Source organism: Salvia splendens, chromosome 1 (genome assembly GCF_004379255.2).
Source record: "Salvia splendens isolate huo1 chromosome 1, SspV2, whole genome shotgun sequence".
In the NCBI taxonomy this organism is placed as follows: Eukaryota; Viridiplantae; Streptophyta; class Magnoliopsida; order Lamiales; family Lamiaceae; genus Salvia; species Salvia splendens.
The window spans coordinates 13,944,618-13,960,858 of NC_056032.1; the positions used below are offsets into that span (position 1 = coordinate 13,944,618).

The window sequence follows — 16,241 nt, forward strand, 5'->3', positions numbered from 1 at the left end:
TCAATGCAGTGGACACTAGAATCATCCTTATATATACAGAGACACTAACGCTTATTGGAGAGTCTAGGAAGCTAGTGTTGTTACCACGCGATATAGAGCCACATTAGCAGCAGCAGCGGCCGCTGATCAACTGACCAGCGAAGAAGAAGGAGAACAGAACGCACCACCCCAGCCACCACCACTTGAACAAGCAGAAGCAAAGATGGCCCTCGTTCACAACGACTCAGGAATTGGCTCTCTGCACGCTCATGACGAGAAGGAGCCCACACATGCCATTGCCATTACTCATGGGATGCAGACCATCGCTATCAAATTAGGAGTGCTGGCAGTTTTGTCCAATTTCTATGGTCTCTTGAAGGAGTGTTCTTACGCCTTTCTGGAAGAATTCTGCAGATACTGCAACATCCAACCTGTGCCGGCCGAATCTACTTCTGAAGATTATAGGCTGAAGGCTATTCCCTTCGTCTTGATGGGTGATGCGGGAGTCTGGCTTTCGAGGTTGCCAGAAGGATCCATCAGAACCTGGGCCGAGTTCCGGATGATATTTTTAGATCGCTTTTTTCCAGCGTCGATGACGAGTGCCCTTAAGCGGGAGATTACCGAGGCCAGACAGGAGTACGATGAGCCCCTCTGTCAATATTGGGATAGATTCCAAGGGTTGCTCCAAGCATGCCCCAACCACAAGCTGGGAGAGCGGGAGATATACTCAATTTTCTATGGCGGACTCACAATAGACAGCAAGAACGATCTTAACCTAGTAGCTAAGGGGGATTTCTCAAAAACCTCATTCAGCCAAGCAAAGAGTATACTAGAGAGATTGATCGAAGCCAAGCGGACGTATGAGACATCCCGTGGCCAGTACAAAAGGGGTGCAGCACACGCAGCAGAGGCGCGCAGTGATGAAAAGTTGTAGGCTCGATTCGAGCAAATGGAGAAGAAGCTGCTGGAAGCAGTCGAGAAGTCTAGAGCGCCTCCACCGTCTGCACCGAAGGAAAAGCAATATGCGTCGCCACTGCCGCCGCCCGAGGAGCACCACTATTACTATTGCGAGTTTCCCCCTGAGGCGGAGCCGCAACCCCAGGTGAATGTCGTCGGCCACTGGAATGCAAATGGCAACTGGATCCAGGGAAAGCCAAGGGACGCAGCGTGGAGAGACCACCCAAATTTCAGGTGGACTGATCAGAATCAAAGCCATCCGCCTCAACCATCGACACAGTAGTTACAACCCTCTGAAGGGCAACCCAACTGGGCTGCTCGGAACCAAGAAAGATCCAGCAACGGAGGGAACAGAACGCAGGGAGGCCAGGTGAACTGGTCAAGTGGACCTCAAGGAAACTAGTCTAGTGGAGGACAGCCCAACTGGTCGAGTAGACAGAATGAAGGAAACTGGGGGTACAGACAACAAGGCCCCCAGACAAGCAATCAGGGAAGACAACCGAACAACCAGATGATGAGTTATGTCCCGCCACACCAGAGTGGCAACCAACAGCACAACCAGCTGCAATACCAGCAAGAGTATTACGGACAGTCTGACTACTCACAGCCCAACCACGCTGGGGGGGGCCGCCGAATCAACGTAATAATCGGCACCCCAACGACGGACCAGGAGATATGATGGTCCCGCACCAGCCAAATGATGCGATGCGGGAAATTCAAGAGGCTCAGAAGGAGCAAAGGGTGGCGTTGGATATGCTCACGAAGCAACTGTCTCAAGTTGCGATGTCACTGGGAGAGCTAAGGGGCAATGAAGGAAAAATCCCTGCCATTGTGCAGCCACCTGGTCGTGAAAACATCAGTGAAGTATCCTAAGGTCAGGGAAGGTTTACCAAAACCCTAGCCCACCTGCAGTACCTCCGATGGGTATACCCGGACAAAGCCAGAATGAAGAAGGAGAGTCTAGTTCCCCTGATCAAGCCAAAGGAAAAGACAAGGGCAAAACGAAAGTGGGAGGTGAATCCTCAGACGAAAGCCAAGAAGCGGAAGCAGAGAAGGTCAAACCATATCCATACCGTGGAATGGTAACCAGGAAAAGAGATGCAACAATTGACGTGGCGAGTATGTTCAAAGATGTGGAGGTTAAGGTGCCACTCTTGACGGCCTTGAAGATGCCCCCGATTAGCAAATTCATCAAGGATTACTTGCCGGGGAAGGTCAATGAGGAGGGTAGGATGATTACAGATGAGAATGTATCCGCAGTGATACAGCGGAGTGATCTCCCTTCAAAGAAGACCGACCCAGGAATGTCCACGCTCCCAATTTCAATCGGAGATATCCAGGTGGAGCACGCGATGTGCGATCTCTGGGCGTCGATTAATGTTCTGCCATACTTGATTTACAAGAAGCTGGGGGAGGCCAAGCTCGTTGATATGGATATAATGATACAGGTGGCCGACAGATCGTGTATTCACCCAGAAGGAATCTTGGAAGACGTGATCGTGAAGGTGAATAACTTTCTATACCCAGTTGATTTTTCGTAATCAAGACGACAGAGCCAGCAGCAAGAGAGTCGAGTGGAGTACTACTAGGAAGGCCGTTCCTGTCCACGGCCAGCACCATAATAGACGTCTGTAATGGGACAATCGGCTTGGACTTCAATGGAGAGCAGTTTACGTTCAATGTTGATGAAGCCATGAAACGGCCAGCAGATAGTGAGAACGTGTACTCAGTAGATGTGACTGGGCCCTTAGTACATGAATTTTTGGAGGAAGAATTCCTACAGAGGCAGTTCACTGATTCCGCTGCTGATGAAGAAGTCGAGAGGGAAGTGGCAGAGTGGTATGCGACCATGAAAATCGGAGAAATGGACGACCAAGCCATCGCAAAAGCGATGATGGATTTTTGTGAGCGCCCAAGACCAGCTGGGTCAAGTGGGAAAGCTCATGTATCCAGCCTAGAGAAGCGGCTTGATCAAGGGAAGCCATTGGAAAGAGAAGCGGCAGAAAATCCTCTGCCTGAAGAAACACCAACACCAGCGAAGGAGTTGAAGACCCTTCCAGCACATCTAAAGTACGCCTACTTGGGGGAGGAAGAAACAAAGCCTGTCATCATCAACAGTCACTTGACCCAGGGGCAGGAAAAAAGATTGCTGGAAGTATTGAGAAGAAATCAGAAGGCTATCGGTTGGAAGCTGACAAACTTGGTGGGCATCAGCCCAGACTTGTGCATGCATCATATCCGACTGGAGGAAGGAGCCAAACCACACCGCGACCAACAACGAAAGCTCAACCCCAACATGAGGGAAGAGGTGCTTAAGGAAATTGTCAAGTTGGTCTCGATCGGAATTATCTACTCCATCAGCAACTGGGTCAGCCCAGTGCACATAGTACCAAAGAAGAGAGGAATCCAGGTCGTAAAAAAGTGACAAAAACAAATTGATTCCGGCAAGGCCAGTCACGGGGTGGAGAATGTGCATTGACTATAGGAAGTTGAACGCAGCTACGAAGAAGGATCATTTCCCTATACCCTTTATTGACCAAATGTTAGAGAAGTTGGCAGGGAAGCAGTACTTCAGCTTCCTGGATGGTTATAGTGGTTACTTCCATATTGCGGCGAATCCGGAAGACCAAGAAAAGACGACGTTCACCTGCCCTTTCGGCACATACGCTTACAGGAGGATGCCATTTGGCCTCTGTAATGCCCCAGACACTTTCCAGAGATGCATGATGAGCATTTTCTCTGATATATTGGAAGATTGCATAGAGATTTTCATGGACGACTTCACTGTCTATGGGGACACATTCGATCAAGGGCTGCATAGCCTGAGCAGAGTATTGGAAAGATGCCGCCAAAAGGACTTGGTCTTAAACTTTGAGAAATGTCATTTTATGGTTACCGATGGAATTGTCCTAAGGCATATGGTGTCGAGCAGGGGAATAGAGGTCGACCAAGCGAAGATAGCTGTCATTGCAAAACTCTCGTATCCCACTAACCAAAAGGAGATCAGAGCCTTTTTAGGCCATGCTGGGTTTTATAGAAGATTTATCAAAGATTTCGCAAAGATAGCCCAGCCCCTGACGAGGCTGCTCCAGAATGAGGTGGAGTTTGAATTCTCCGATGACTGCAAGGCCGCGTTCCAGCTGCTGAAGGATAGACTGATAAGCTCTCCAATTATATGCGCTCCCGACTGGAGTCACCCCTTTGAGGTGATGTGCGACGCCAGTGACTATGCTGTGGCGGCAGTGTTAGGTCAGAAGATTGAAGGAAAGAGTTACGTAATCTTCTATGCTTCCAAAACTCTAAATCAAGCACAGAAGAATTACGACACGACCGAAAAGGAGATGCTATCGGTGGTCTATGCCTTTGAAAAGTTCAGGCCTTATCTGATAGGCTCGAAGGTGATTGTGTATACTGACCATGCGGCCATTAAATACCTACTGGCAAAGAAGGAATCGAAGCCGCGACTTATTAGATGGGTCCTCATCTTACAAGAATTCGACTGGGAGGCGGTCGATAAAAATGGGAGCAATAACAGAGTAGCAGATCATTTGAGCCGAATCTTGCAAGAAGACAACGGGGAAGCCATCTCTGACGCTTTCCCTGAAGAGCATCTCTATCTGATCAAGTCAACTTCTGAACCTCAGTGGATCAACCGGCCAGAGGGGGTTGATCAAGCCATCTACGGAATGGAGGCATTTGTCGTGGACGACATTCCACCACTCATGCCTAACTCTCGCCAGTGAGCAGGTAAAAGGAGTGGTCGGGTACTCAGGTAGTCTGCTTGATCAAGCAACATTTTCTCAATCTATTAAACTGATCAAGTGACGTCCTGTGGGAACCCGGTCAAGTCCTTAGTAATTAGTGTAAATATTTTTCGTATGTTAATTTTTAATTCGTAGGAAGTTAAAAGTTGAAAAGGAGGAAGAAACTGATCAAGTGGTAATATTTGAGTTTTCATCTGGAATTAATTGACCACTTGATCAGTGAAATTTGAATTTAATTGATAGAACAGTGTTTGCATTGATCAGGGCAGGTGATGATAGGACATGCGCAGTCATTGAAAAGGTGTCAGAAAGAACTAACTACTGCATTGGACAAAATAGTATTGGAGAGAAGATGCGTATCGGGGAAGCTAAGCCAGTTGGCACTCTGAAAATGCGCGTCTGTACGTGAGGAGTCACAGGGATGTCAACTGTCGGGGATCTCAACAGTCGGGATATCAGTATAAAAGGCAGTTTTTAGCTCCGTATATCACTTTTATCCAAACCGCCTACAGTACATTACATTTGCTCTCATCCGATTTCTCCAAAGATTTAAAACCCTTCTCCCAACTTATCATCTCCCCCACGAAATCACCCACCACCATTACCAGTAAAAATGCAGATCACCCAACTTAGCACTTCTTCATCTTCCGATGTCGGCACCGATAGTGGTGACCGGAGATTTGCCGGCCCTTCTACACCAACAACCACCGTCCCTCAACCACCGTTCTGATGCCGGCACCGACAGTGGTGACCGGAGATCCGCCGGCCCTTCTACACCAACAACCACCGTCCCTCCACCACAAACAAGCGTTGTCGCTCCACTGCCTGAAGTGGATGAAGAGGCCCTATGGCGCCTAGATAGAATCCTCCGGAGTATGCCCTCCGAGATGGATACCGCGGCGGTTTACGCCTCCCTCAAAGCCCGACTGGGAATTTCCCGGTCAAGGGACCTCGCCACAACCTCTGCACCCGAAAATCTTCCCCAAAACCCTCCATATTCCTCCCAAACACAAGCCCCCCTTCATGCACCTGAACCTACACCCTTCTTCCCACTGGTACAGTACAGTGGGGACTCCGATAAGAAGAAGAAGGAGGGGCGCAGCCTGCCGCCACTCCGGCCGATGAAGCATAATCCGTGCCACCATCACATGCAGAGGGCACATCTGGTCAAAATGCCCCGTCACCACCGAGTGACGGGAGTTCTACCTCCCCCCTCCAAGGGCCGTCACAACCGATAGAGGTTGTGAACATAGACGATGACTCCACAGAGGACCTTCAGCCGCCTCCCAGCGACATCCTACTGCAACCGAGGGAGGCTGACTGGGTTTTCCACCAAGCAGTGGAGAATGAGCCAGAGGAAAGGGAAGAGCAGCCGCTGCGCCGTCGGACGCACCGGATGAACATGGAGCGGGTGATAGAGGAGGTAGAGGCCAGGAGGGCCAATCTGATGAGGACAGAAGAGGAACCGGAGTGAATGCCCCGCGTAGTCCGGCGGTTGATGAGGAGGAACCAGAGAACCAAGGAGCCGGTGAGGCAGCTGAGGAGAGAGGGGCTGTTGAGGACAGCCTAGTAAGAGCCGAGAGAGAGAGGAAGAGGAAGGGGAAGGAAATTGTTCTTCCTCCTCCTAAGAGGATGCGCCCTAACACCTAGGGCGTTGTGATTACTGACGCAGACCAACCTGCCGTCCCACAAGAGGGGGGTGAGGGCAGTGAAACTGAGGCAGGAGACCTCCGATGGACCCGAACATCCCGCGGGCAACAAGGAAGGCCTGCAACACCCCCCACCACCGACTATTCCATGCCCAGTGTGGTATTGACCATGGACCTCCTCCAGCAGATGCTGGAATTTGACAACCCCAAGTGGCAGGATAAGGTCCACCAGAGGGTGACGGCCCAAAAGCAGCTAAAGGCCGGGAAGAAACTCCACCAGCCAGCCCTGGCGACTATCCGGGTTGAGGAGAGATTCACCCAGTACATTACTGGCATTGGTTTTGACTGGCTGCTGGAGATTGAGCCTGAACGAGTTCTCCGTCGGGATGGGACTCTACACATACTGGCCAAGGAATTTTTCACGACCTTCCGGCTTACCGGAAGCACAGACTTGGAGGCCAGGAGCATCTCCTTTAGGGTGTCCGGCCGTACCCAACAGATGAGCCTGAACGAGTTCTCCGTCGGGATGGGACTCTACACAGAGGCCCAGGTCGCCAGTGGAGAGTGGTTCGGGTGCGACATTGGCCTTCCTCAGAGGAAGCCGGATTTTGATCAGCAGGCTGTCTGGCATGCCTTGTGCAACGGACGTGCCCCAGACTTCAAAGCCTCTGAGTCCAGAGGAACCCATATTGCTGATCCAACCCTCCGTCTCGCCCAAGTCTACCTTGGGTGCAACCTCCTCGGTCAAGCCAACACAATGACTATCATTACCTTGGTCGAGCTCTACTTTATGTGGAACATGAGGGAGCAAAGGAAGGTGCACCTTGGTCTTTGGATCGGTTACTCGATCAATCAGATTGCCACTCGCCCTGCCCGCCACCTCAATGTCTGCCACTTGCTTGGAGCGTACTTGAGGCGCAATTGGACCCAGGTGTTCCAGGAGGATGCCGAGCTTCCCAGCCGCTGCCCCAAACCTGAATTTTTTTACCTTGATTTCTTTGTAAGAATTCAGGTACTTGAACGGATATGCGGCGGGAAACTACGGTTCTACACGAATGCTCGGCAGGAGAGGCAGAAGGAGCAGCAGCAGGAAAGGCAGGATGAGAGGAGAAGGACGGCTGATTGCCCGGCGAGCCCCGAGAGGCAGCAGAGGCAAAGGCTGGAAACAGTGCCCACGGCGAGGACAGAGCCAGAGGAGGCTGCACGTGCTGACCACGAATGGAAGCTCCGCATGGAGCAGATAATAACGCAGCTGGTGGAGAAATCACATGCGCAACTGGTCGCACTGGCTAGGATTCTGGAGGCTATACGCAATCAGACCCCTACCAAGCAACCACCACCTCCCTCTACAAGATCTCCTCCAACTCGGTGCCCATCATCCTCCAAGCATCCTTCAGCATCCCCCGGTCAACCCTCCAGGCAGCATTAGTATCCCCCCCTGAACTCATTTCAATTTCAAACAATTTATGCTTTATTTTTGTCTGTAAAAATTTGATTTTTTTTGTTTTTGTTTGCTCTTACACTTAGACCTTTGTTGGGTCTAAGTGTGAGAAGGTTATGCATGTTTTGTTGTTCTATCTACCTTTGTGTTTTGGTTATTGTTTTCTATGTTTATCGACATGTTTTGATTGATTGCACTATCTCCCACTTAGCCCAGTGTCTGGTTTAAGTGTGAGAAGTTTTCCTTGGTTTGTTTGCTTGTGCCTAACCCTTTTTCCACTGCATCCAGTCCCTCGAGGATGAGTTCATATGCAGTGGGAGGGGGGAGGGTTAGTTCCAATAAAATCATACATGTCAAGTTTTGAAAAAAAACAAAACTTGATTGCAAAAACTTAATTAGTTTGAATGACGCGTGAAAATTGGATGAATGAAAGACTTGATTACTTTGGGAAAAGTTAGAAAAATGACTCAGTATGTTTACATGTAGAAACTTGATTGCAAAAACTTGATCAGTTTGAACGACGCAAGTATGATGGAAATGCTCAATTTTAAAATCATCTGTAAAGCCTTTCTATATGTGAGTTATAAGCCAAAGTAGAACACTTTCTACTATTTTTTTTACAAAAGAAAATTTTACGAGAGCTTTTTAATATTTAGATGAAAATTGCACAAGTAGTAAGGACTAAAGGCATTAGGACTTAACCATTTGAGCCATTTATTCTTTCGTTTCATGAACCCGCCTCATCAAACAAGGCACCCCCTAGTTAACCAAGTTGAGCCATATACACTCTTACCCGTTCTTTTGAAAACCCACGACTTATACTTTTTTTTTACAAACACGTGAGAAAAGGGGTCGGGAGATGAATCATTTCACAAGAAAGGGGGGATGACGACAGGAAGTTGAAATAAAGGGGTAGCCAGGTTGAGCAGGTTAGTCAATCAGGTTGATCAAGTCAGACATCAAGTAAAAAAAATGTTGGAAAATATATGTTGGGAATAAGAGTTGAGAAATTTGAGAAAAACAGGGCAGGGAAAAATCTTTGGTCTCTTGACTTATGTGTTTTTTTCTTTTTACAGTTTATAACTTAGAACCCCTAGGACCCTACCCTAATACATTACTCCCTTAAGCCCCATTACGCCCGAAATAAAGACCTTAAGGAACTATCTTGTGCAGTCCAATTCGAGGTATTAAACTCTTGGCAATACCGAGTGAACAGTCCTAACATCTCTGGTGAGAAATGAGTGACTGGGTGAATCCAACAGTTGTTTTAAATTGAGCAATCTTGATAAACTGACACCTTGATCAAGTATACGCGAAAGGGAAGAAACATAAGCTGCTGGCAAATGGATTGACCTCGAGTATGATTGTTGGAAGTTTATTCGGTCTAATGCATCTATGTGAATATGTGTTTTTGTTTTAAGTCTGTTTTTCCTCATCGTCTTCTTTTACTTTCTTGAAATGAGTAAACCATGCCTGAAATTGCCTTATCTTTTTCTTTTTCTTTTTCTTTACACTTGGGGACAAGTATGTTTTAAGTGTGAGAAGTTTGATAAGGCTTATTTCATACATCGGTTTAGGGGGTAAAATATACTATACTTGGTCAGTTATCGCGCAAAACAAGTGTTAATTGTGCAGGAATACGGCTTGACCAAGGCAACACGGACAAGTTGATCAAGTTGGTACAAAAGGCGAAAAAGGTCAAAAATCGGGTGAACTGGTCAAATGAGGTGATCAAGCAGTTGGGCGGGGACCACTGAATTCTAGAAGGAGGACACGTGAGGCTAATGAGCTGGATGGTGGGCATCATTCTGTTAGCAAGGACGACGTTCTAGAATAGGGACACGTGCTGATACATGAGATGCACGGACGGAGCTGAGTCATGAATCTGTTATTGAAAAGCGACGTCATTCTAGAAGAAAGACACGTAGCAATCGATGACTCGCTCGCTCACAGTGTGAGCGAATATCCTCTCCCAAGATCATTATCCAGCTGGAGGTTGTGTGAAGTGCCTATAAATAGAGGATGTGTCACCATAATAAAGGATCTCCTTTACGTTTTAGTTTACGTTTTAGATTAGTTTACGTTTTAGTTTAGTTTCCCAGTTCTAAAGATAGTTAGAGAAATAGTCAGCTAGAGAGAGGGAGCGCGACATAGTACTCGATATCTGTTCGGCGTTGTCTCGAATTTCTATCCGAGAGAGTTCCTCGGCTTTACTTGCTTTCTTATTTCCCGAAGTTGTTAGCTTAGTATGATTTCGAGTTGTTCTGTAGTTAAAGAATCAATCTTTCTGTATTCCGAATGCTTGCAACACTGTTCTGAGTTTTGGGTATAACTTGGAGTTGTTTTGTTTTCGCCTTCGTGTTTACTTTTCCAACTCAGTTCCGCTTTTAGTTTTTGACCAAGTGTTTAATCATGTTGAATTGCAAAGTGTTTGTGTTTTTGCAGCATGCCTAGGTAGTCAGTTTTTATTCAAGCATGTCACTGACTTGATCCAGTAGTTAGCAGAGCCGTGATACAGTAGATAGTTACTTTCTGCCTAACGTAAACTCAGTAGTTAAAAACCCCAAAATTAAAGCGTGGCAGCAGCCGACCTCCTGTTCACTACTCACACACTTGATACACTGGTTTCTCTGCGGGATCGACCCCGAACTTGCCGCTTTACTGTTAAAGTAGTGCAAAATTGGGAGTTATAAATTACATTGGTGGCTAGCGAGATTGTGAATGCCTTGATCAAGTGGCAACGACATTTGCTAACTGATCCATCCGACTCAGTTATCTTCCATATAACTTGATCCACGCGAACGCGAGAACGCAAGCGCACCAACCTACACAACATTACACAAAATTATAACACAATTCACCTACACAACATTAATAATTCAAACTAAACAATAATTCAACACAATATTTCAACTCAATTCACAACTCATTTCAAACCCTAACTAACTATCTAACAATTACTCTAATAATGTAAAAGATAAGCATACTAACCGCAAAGTATACGGAAATGGGGAAGAATAGCACCGATTGATGGAGGGAGGGCGAAATCACGGAGAAGAAGGCGAAATCGCGACGAAGAGGCGCTGCTTTGGATAAAATCGCGAGGTGAGTGATGTGAGTTTCGCGATTTGGGGAGGAGAGGCTGATATATTGTTCTGTCTAAACACGCCCGCCAACAGTTGGCGTGTTATAATTGAAACACGCCACCGTCGTTGGCGTATCTTCGTTAAACACGCCAATCGTGCCGGCGTTTCTAATTTGCTAAACACGCCACGGATGGCGTTTTATATTTAAAAATGTCAACCAATTGGGCGTGTTACACTTTACGCCGTAGTTGTATAAAATCAGTCGAAATTGTAAAACGCCTACCGTGCTGACGTTTTTACTTACTGAAACGCCAACGAGGGTGGCGTTTTTCCCATATATGGAATAATTAACAAAGTGAGTACATTTTCGTTATTTTAGTTGTAAACTCCCTAAACCCGATTTTCTCAATAGAATGACAATTACCTCTATTAGTTTTTAACTTAATTTGTAGCTATTGCTGAATGAATAGATGTATACATGCATGCATCAATGGATTGGAACTCTCTCGTCCGCTCTTCTGCAGGACTTGTTGCCTCTATTACAAAATTTGAAAGAATATGTACATTAGTGAATTTACAAGTGAATTCACCTAAACCACATTAATGAATTTACAGCTCTCACAGAGATTTTAATATTTTTTAGTACTAAATTTATCCAAGCTACATTAATAAATTGTGTTTGTGTGGTACTCCATCCGTTCCATAACTTATCTTTTATTGTTACTAACCAGAATTAAAATCAAAATTAAAAATCCACTCGAAAAATTGATAATAAAACACTAAAAAAGTGAATTTGTTGGACTAAAATCCCCAAAAGCCAAAACAATCGATCGCTGCAGCGGAGAGGAAAATGAGCGAAATCGAGGAATCAGGAAGAAGCTTGTGGCATTCTGTGAAGATGAGTTTTCATCTCGACGATTATTCCAAAAATTTTAACCCCACCTTTGTCCCATCGGAGTAGCGCCGCCGTACTGCAGTTCATCACATCTGATCCCGTCCACGGACCTGCGGTATGTTCAGATTTATCTCACAATCTGCGTGTTTTTAATTTTGTTGATTTTGAACTCCTTCTGATTCTTCGTATTGCGATGCTTGTAGATGTTTAATTGATTTTGATCGGCTTTTTGTGTTCTGTGAGGTCTCATGTATTAGATTACTGGTTAATTGTTATATTTGTAAGTTTGTTCATGCGTTTCTCGATGTTTCATCACTTTATCTTGGAGATTGATGCTTTATATGAATTCAGTAAAATCTCTGAAGATAGTTGTTGTGAAATGCGAATGAGGCATCCACTATTTCTTAGAATTTTTAGATTAGGTCGAAGTTTGATGGTAATTTGTTTGGCCTTATGTGGAATTATTATTCTGTTCTGGTTGTCTTTATTGCTTGGAAACTGAAATTTCTCATTACATTATATCTGGAATTATTAGACAATTTGATTGGGAACGGGGCTTTTTGGATATTATATATCTGCAATTCTGGATTATTATCCCAAGATATTAGATGGTTTTTGGTTTCCATTTTCAAGGCTTGATAGATGAACTTTTCCCTCGTAACCCTATCATGATCTGATACTGGTTTCTTGCCTCTTGTTTGCCTCATGTTGCAGCTGAAGGCTGCAGAGGGAGCAGCTAACTTTGCTTATGTAGGTGCTGCTGTTGGAGCGATTACAACTGGTGGAAATGCTTGGAGGTGGTCAAAGAGTCCTCACGGTATGTTCTAGTTTTGTTATATGTGTCTAGGCTCTTTCACTTTGGATATTGTGCTACATTATGAACACAAGTTTGTTTGGACTTCCAGCAAGTAGTTTTATCCACAATCAGTATGGCACTTGGTAATATTCATCCAGGCACTCTTAACCAACACAAATGAATTCCATCAGTGATGTATTGCATACTTTTCACTTGTTACCCACTAGTTGACATGTCTGTAAAAAATCTACCATTAATTCATTTTTTTTCTTGATTGGCTGATTCTGGGGAATTTATGCGATGAAGAGCAGATGGTATTGGAAGTACTGTTATTTCTTTGATTGGATTTGCGGTGTATTTGTATGGAATGTTGATTCTTTTTAGTTTATTATTCAGTATCACTAGGCCTAAAGCACAATTTTCTGAAGTAACCTTCATCCCTCGTGTATTTGGCATAAGTATGTGGGTTAACTTTCTTCTTATCTGCTGCTTCTTTCTTGTATATTGTTGCACTTTCATTCTTCGATACATTGTGTTATTTTTGTTACTGCTATTCCATTATTTGAATGATGTATTCAATTTTTTACTTGTTCTCACATGTTAGGGGTTGGAATAGAAATGGTGCCAGTGGACTTGTATTTCTCCGAACACATAAATATCTCATAAAACTTATTCATCCTGGCAGGTACTGTGTTGTCTTTTGCTTTTGGAGCAGTAGTCGGGTTCACCTTGGGAGCTGAGGCTGCTAACCACTGGTACCAGTTATATAGGCTGGATACAGTAGGAGCACATGTTAAATTCAATGAGTGGTTGCAGAAGAGAACCTGAGGAGAGTTGTTAATATGGCCCGTTGAAACACCAAATGGAGTGCCCGTTGCAGTAATAATGAGATTTGTGTCTCTATCTCTCTTGTTTGTTCTTTGTTTTTGCATGTAGGACTAATGTGCTGGTTCTCCTAGAGATTGAATGATTTTTAAAGAGTGTTTATTGTTTTAGTTCCCTGGGTTTTCTGTGTTCTGAGCTTTTAAATTCTGATGATAAATGTATCATGTCTTACCTTTGGATAGAATGTAAATACTCTCTAGTCTTCTTTTAACATTTTACTGTACTTTGTTATATACAAAATTTGTCTACTCTTTCTTATAAAGATGGGTCTAATTCTCCACGGACACTACTAAACACTTTTTCTTTCTTAATCATTTTTTTTATTAAAACTTCTGTGATTCCCAAAGTCTATTTTAAGAGGATGGAAGAAGAATCAGCAGAGTCTTGATATTAGGAAAGGGTTGAAATAAGAGTGTATTTCGGTAGGCTTCGATTGTGAGAAACAGACACCCCCTTCCATTGGCAAATTTAGAGGCCATCTCAATCATCCGAACACAACGGAAATTGGAAAAGAATCAACAATCACGAAAGTCCCTTTTTTATTTCGTCATTTAGGGCATTAATCATATCTAACGCACTCAGAAACATGGAATATGCATAGAATTTCAACCTTCTGATGAGCTGATGTAAACTCTCTTTATTATTATACTACTAGTATTTATTTATTTGTCCAAGGGCCTCTAAGGCTCCTAGATAGAATTAACAGAAAAAAACGAAATATGAGGGAATGATAATAATATACTGAAATCTCATCAGAATCCTATTATCAAAGCATACAACATAAATACTTCAAGCTGGATTCGAAATAAGTAAATTGCAATCCCTAAAATATGTATTTTATGGCCACAATTTAATGCCATATGCTTACAACAACAAAAAAGATGACTACTCAAATTTTTTGATCAAGGAGAGATCGTTCAACATCTTCTCAATTGCCTCATCGTCATGCGCTCTTCCTCTCGTCTGTAAAGAAAGAAAAGCCCTCATGTAGAACCTTAGTCATCAATGTCGATAAATTTCCTACTATAAGAACATTCACATTACGAAATAAAGTTTGGTGGCTCATTTCCTTTCCTACGTCTTGCAATCCATGGAACGAAATGGACGAGTAAATTGGAGGGGGATATTTGGTGATGCCACTTTTAGGTTGGAAAGTTTAGAATATAAAAGTGCATGCTTAACTTACATAAAGAGCTGCAATCGAGATAATGGGTACCTTGATGGACGGAACCATAGCTATAGCTTCTTCCACTGTTTCGGGACAGAGGTTCCCAAGTACACAGAGCTGCAAAACACACAGTTTACAAAGGTTTCTTCAGAGTAGACATACAAACGAGATTGATCAGGTAAAAGTGAAACTTACCTCGAACTCAGCAAGCTGATATCTGCTAAGAATTCTGTAACTTGTGTTAAGAATTACACTTGTCTACAGAAAGATGATATTATGATCTTTCAGTTCTGATGGCATGTACAAATGAATAATGACGAGCTAAGATACAAATTCAATAGTCAGTTCTTGAACATAGATGGTACAAATATGTTCACTCAACAAAAGAGACCATGTTTCCTCTTATGCAATTTCAAATTGCATAGAAGTTTAACTAGACAACACTATCATAAACAATTATGAATGTGCTAAACCAGGATCCTGCAAATATACGACAAAAAGGATACTCTCGAACTTGTCTGACAGCATCAGGGTTCTTGTATCGGCTAAAACGCTTCACATATTGGAGTGATTTCTCAAACACCCTGAAAATGCGAGACAATCAGGATCTAGCAGCAAACATAAATTCCTATATATCGGAAGTTAAAATATGAACAATTTCTTCAAAATTGTCAATGAAAGGATTGCAAATACAAATTTAGCAGTTACGAAACAAGAAATTATCATTATACAGAAAACAACTAAAGAACCATATAAGCAATCAAATTTATGAATAAACATCATTTTATTAAAAGAAACATTAATCAGTGGCTTAACATGAAAATCCCAAAGTAAATATACTTACTGAGACATCTGATTCATTGGATCATCAGCCATCTGCTGAAGCTGCTCATATTTATGTTCAAGTATAAGGGAAACTTCACAATTCATAAGACATTTGGCTTTCAAAAATTCTGAAAAAGAAAAAAAGTGAGTAAGCTCGCATACAAATCCCATTCACACAAGACTTGAGGTTACAACAAAATTGATTCAACAGAAATTGTATCGCAATAGCCGGATTCATACAGAAAAACATGAACACAATCAATAATTAGCTTCCTCGCCAAAACCCTAAACACAACGAAACCCTAAGATGTAAAAATCAGGGCGAAGACGAATTTGATAAAGTAAAATCGTTTCCACCATGAAAATTGGGGGAAAACTATTCAATTACCATCGGGTATTTTGAGCTCAGCGGCGTTCTCCTCTTCTTCGGCCGACATCTTAAATTTTGCTAACAAAAATCTAATCGGAATAGGGGTTCTATAATCTACTTATACACGCGATTCCGAAAAACAATAGGTAATAAATTCGAGATTACGAATAACAAAATTAACACTATTACTATGACATATGTTAGGAAAATTGGAGTTTTAGTTGTTTTTATATTAGTAAAAGATGTATTATGAAAATTAGAGTTTTAATCATTATTTTAATTTTTAATATTCCTTATATCTAATTTTTTTTTATTTAGTAGGAAATATATTAGGTCATCCTCCATTATTTCTAACCTTACTCTTCATTTTCAATTATAGTAGTTAGAGATGTCAATGTAGCCCGCAATTTATGAAGGGGCCTGAAT

At 43.5% G+C, this 16,241-nt stretch overlaps 4 protein-coding genes across 4 annotated transcripts; 3 read left to right on the top strand and 1 right to left on the bottom strand.

Moving 5' to 3' along the window:
- The first annotated feature begins 1,856 nt into the window (after nucleotides 1-1,856).
- Nucleotides 1,857-4,679, top strand: LOC121800317. The gene is made up of 3 exons (XM_042199920.1): nucleotides 1,857-2,441; nucleotides 2,483-3,119; nucleotides 3,484-4,679. The coding sequence occupies exons 1-3, from the start codon at nucleotides 1,857-1,859 to the stop codon at nucleotides 4,677-4,679; spliced, it is 2,418 nt and encodes an 805-aa protein (XP_042055854.1).
- Nucleotides 4,680-5,350: 671 nt separating this feature from the next.
- On the top strand, nucleotides 5,351-5,938 carry LOC121800413. The gene has a single exon (XM_042200017.1). The coding sequence runs from the start codon at nucleotides 5,351-5,353 to the stop codon at nucleotides 5,936-5,938; it is 588 nt and encodes a 195-aa protein (XP_042055951.1).
- Nucleotides 5,939-11,366: 5,428 nt separating this feature from the next.
- Nucleotides 11,367-13,665, top strand: LOC121800509 (succinate dehydrogenase subunit 6, mitochondrial-like). Its single transcript, XM_042200099.1, has 4 exons — nucleotides 11,367-11,436; nucleotides 11,780-11,886; nucleotides 12,486-12,588; nucleotides 13,253-13,665. The coding sequence occupies exons 1-4, from the start codon at nucleotides 11,367-11,369 to the stop codon at nucleotides 13,393-13,395; spliced, it is 423 nt and encodes a 140-aa protein (XP_042056033.1). The 3' UTR covers nucleotides 13,396-13,665.
- A 507-nt stretch (nucleotides 13,666-14,172) lies between these two features.
- LOC121796318 (DNA-directed RNA polymerase II subunit 4) lies at nucleotides 14,173-16,008 on the bottom strand. Its single transcript, XM_042195156.1, has 6 exons — nucleotides 15,834-16,008; nucleotides 15,465-15,573; nucleotides 15,127-15,204; nucleotides 14,816-14,849; nucleotides 14,669-14,737; nucleotides 14,173-14,415 (listed from the first exon to the last, which is right to left on the bottom strand). The coding sequence occupies exons 1-6, from the start codon at nucleotides 15,880-15,882 to the stop codon at nucleotides 14,338-14,340; spliced, it is 417 nt and encodes a 138-aa protein (XP_042051090.1). The 5' UTR covers nucleotides 15,883-16,008; the 3' UTR covers nucleotides 14,173-14,337.
- Between the last annotated feature and the right edge of the window lie 233 nt (nucleotides 16,009-16,241).

Bases quoted from the DNA above. Each gene is read 5' to 3' on its own strand.
- LOC121800317 (XM_042199920.1), top strand. From the start codon at position 1,857: ATGGGTATACCCGGACAAAGCCAGAATGAAGAAGGAGAGTCTAGTTCC. The intron at 2,442-2,482 runs GTGAATAACTTT...TTCGTAATCAAG, and splicing joins TGGAAGACGTGATCGTGAAG to ACGACAGAGCCAGCAGCAAG. The intron at 3,120-3,483 runs GTTGGAAGCTGA...ACCAAATGTTAG, and splicing joins AAGAAATCAGAAGGCTATCG to AGAAGTTGGCAGGGAAGCAG.
- LOC121800413 (XM_042200017.1), top strand. From the start codon at position 5,351: ATGTCGGCACCGATAGTGGTGACCGGAGATTTGCCGGCCCTTCTACAC.
- LOC121800509 (XM_042200099.1), top strand. From the start codon at position 11,367: ATGGATTGGAACTCTCTCGTCCGCTCTTCTGCAGGACTTGTTGCCTCT. The intron at 11,437-11,779 runs GTACATTAGTGA...TGTGAAGATGAG, and splicing joins TACAAAATTTGAAAGAATAT to TTTTCATCTCGACGATTATT. The intron at 11,887-12,485 runs GTATGTTCAGAT...CTCATGTTGCAG, and splicing joins ATCCCGTCCACGGACCTGCG to CTGAAGGCTGCAGAGGGAGC.
- LOC121796318 (XM_042195156.1), bottom strand. From the start codon at position 15,882: ATGTCGGCCGAAGAAGAGGAGAACGCCGCTGAGCTCAAAATACCCGAT. The intron at 15,205-15,464 runs GTAAGTATATTT...TCGCATTTTCAG, and splicing joins CCAATGAATCAGATGTCTCA to GGTGTTTGAGAAATCACTCC. The intron at 14,738-14,815 runs GTAAGTTTCACT...TGTGTTTTGCAG, and splicing joins ATCAGCTTGCTGAGTTCGAG to CTCTGTGTACTTGGGAACCT.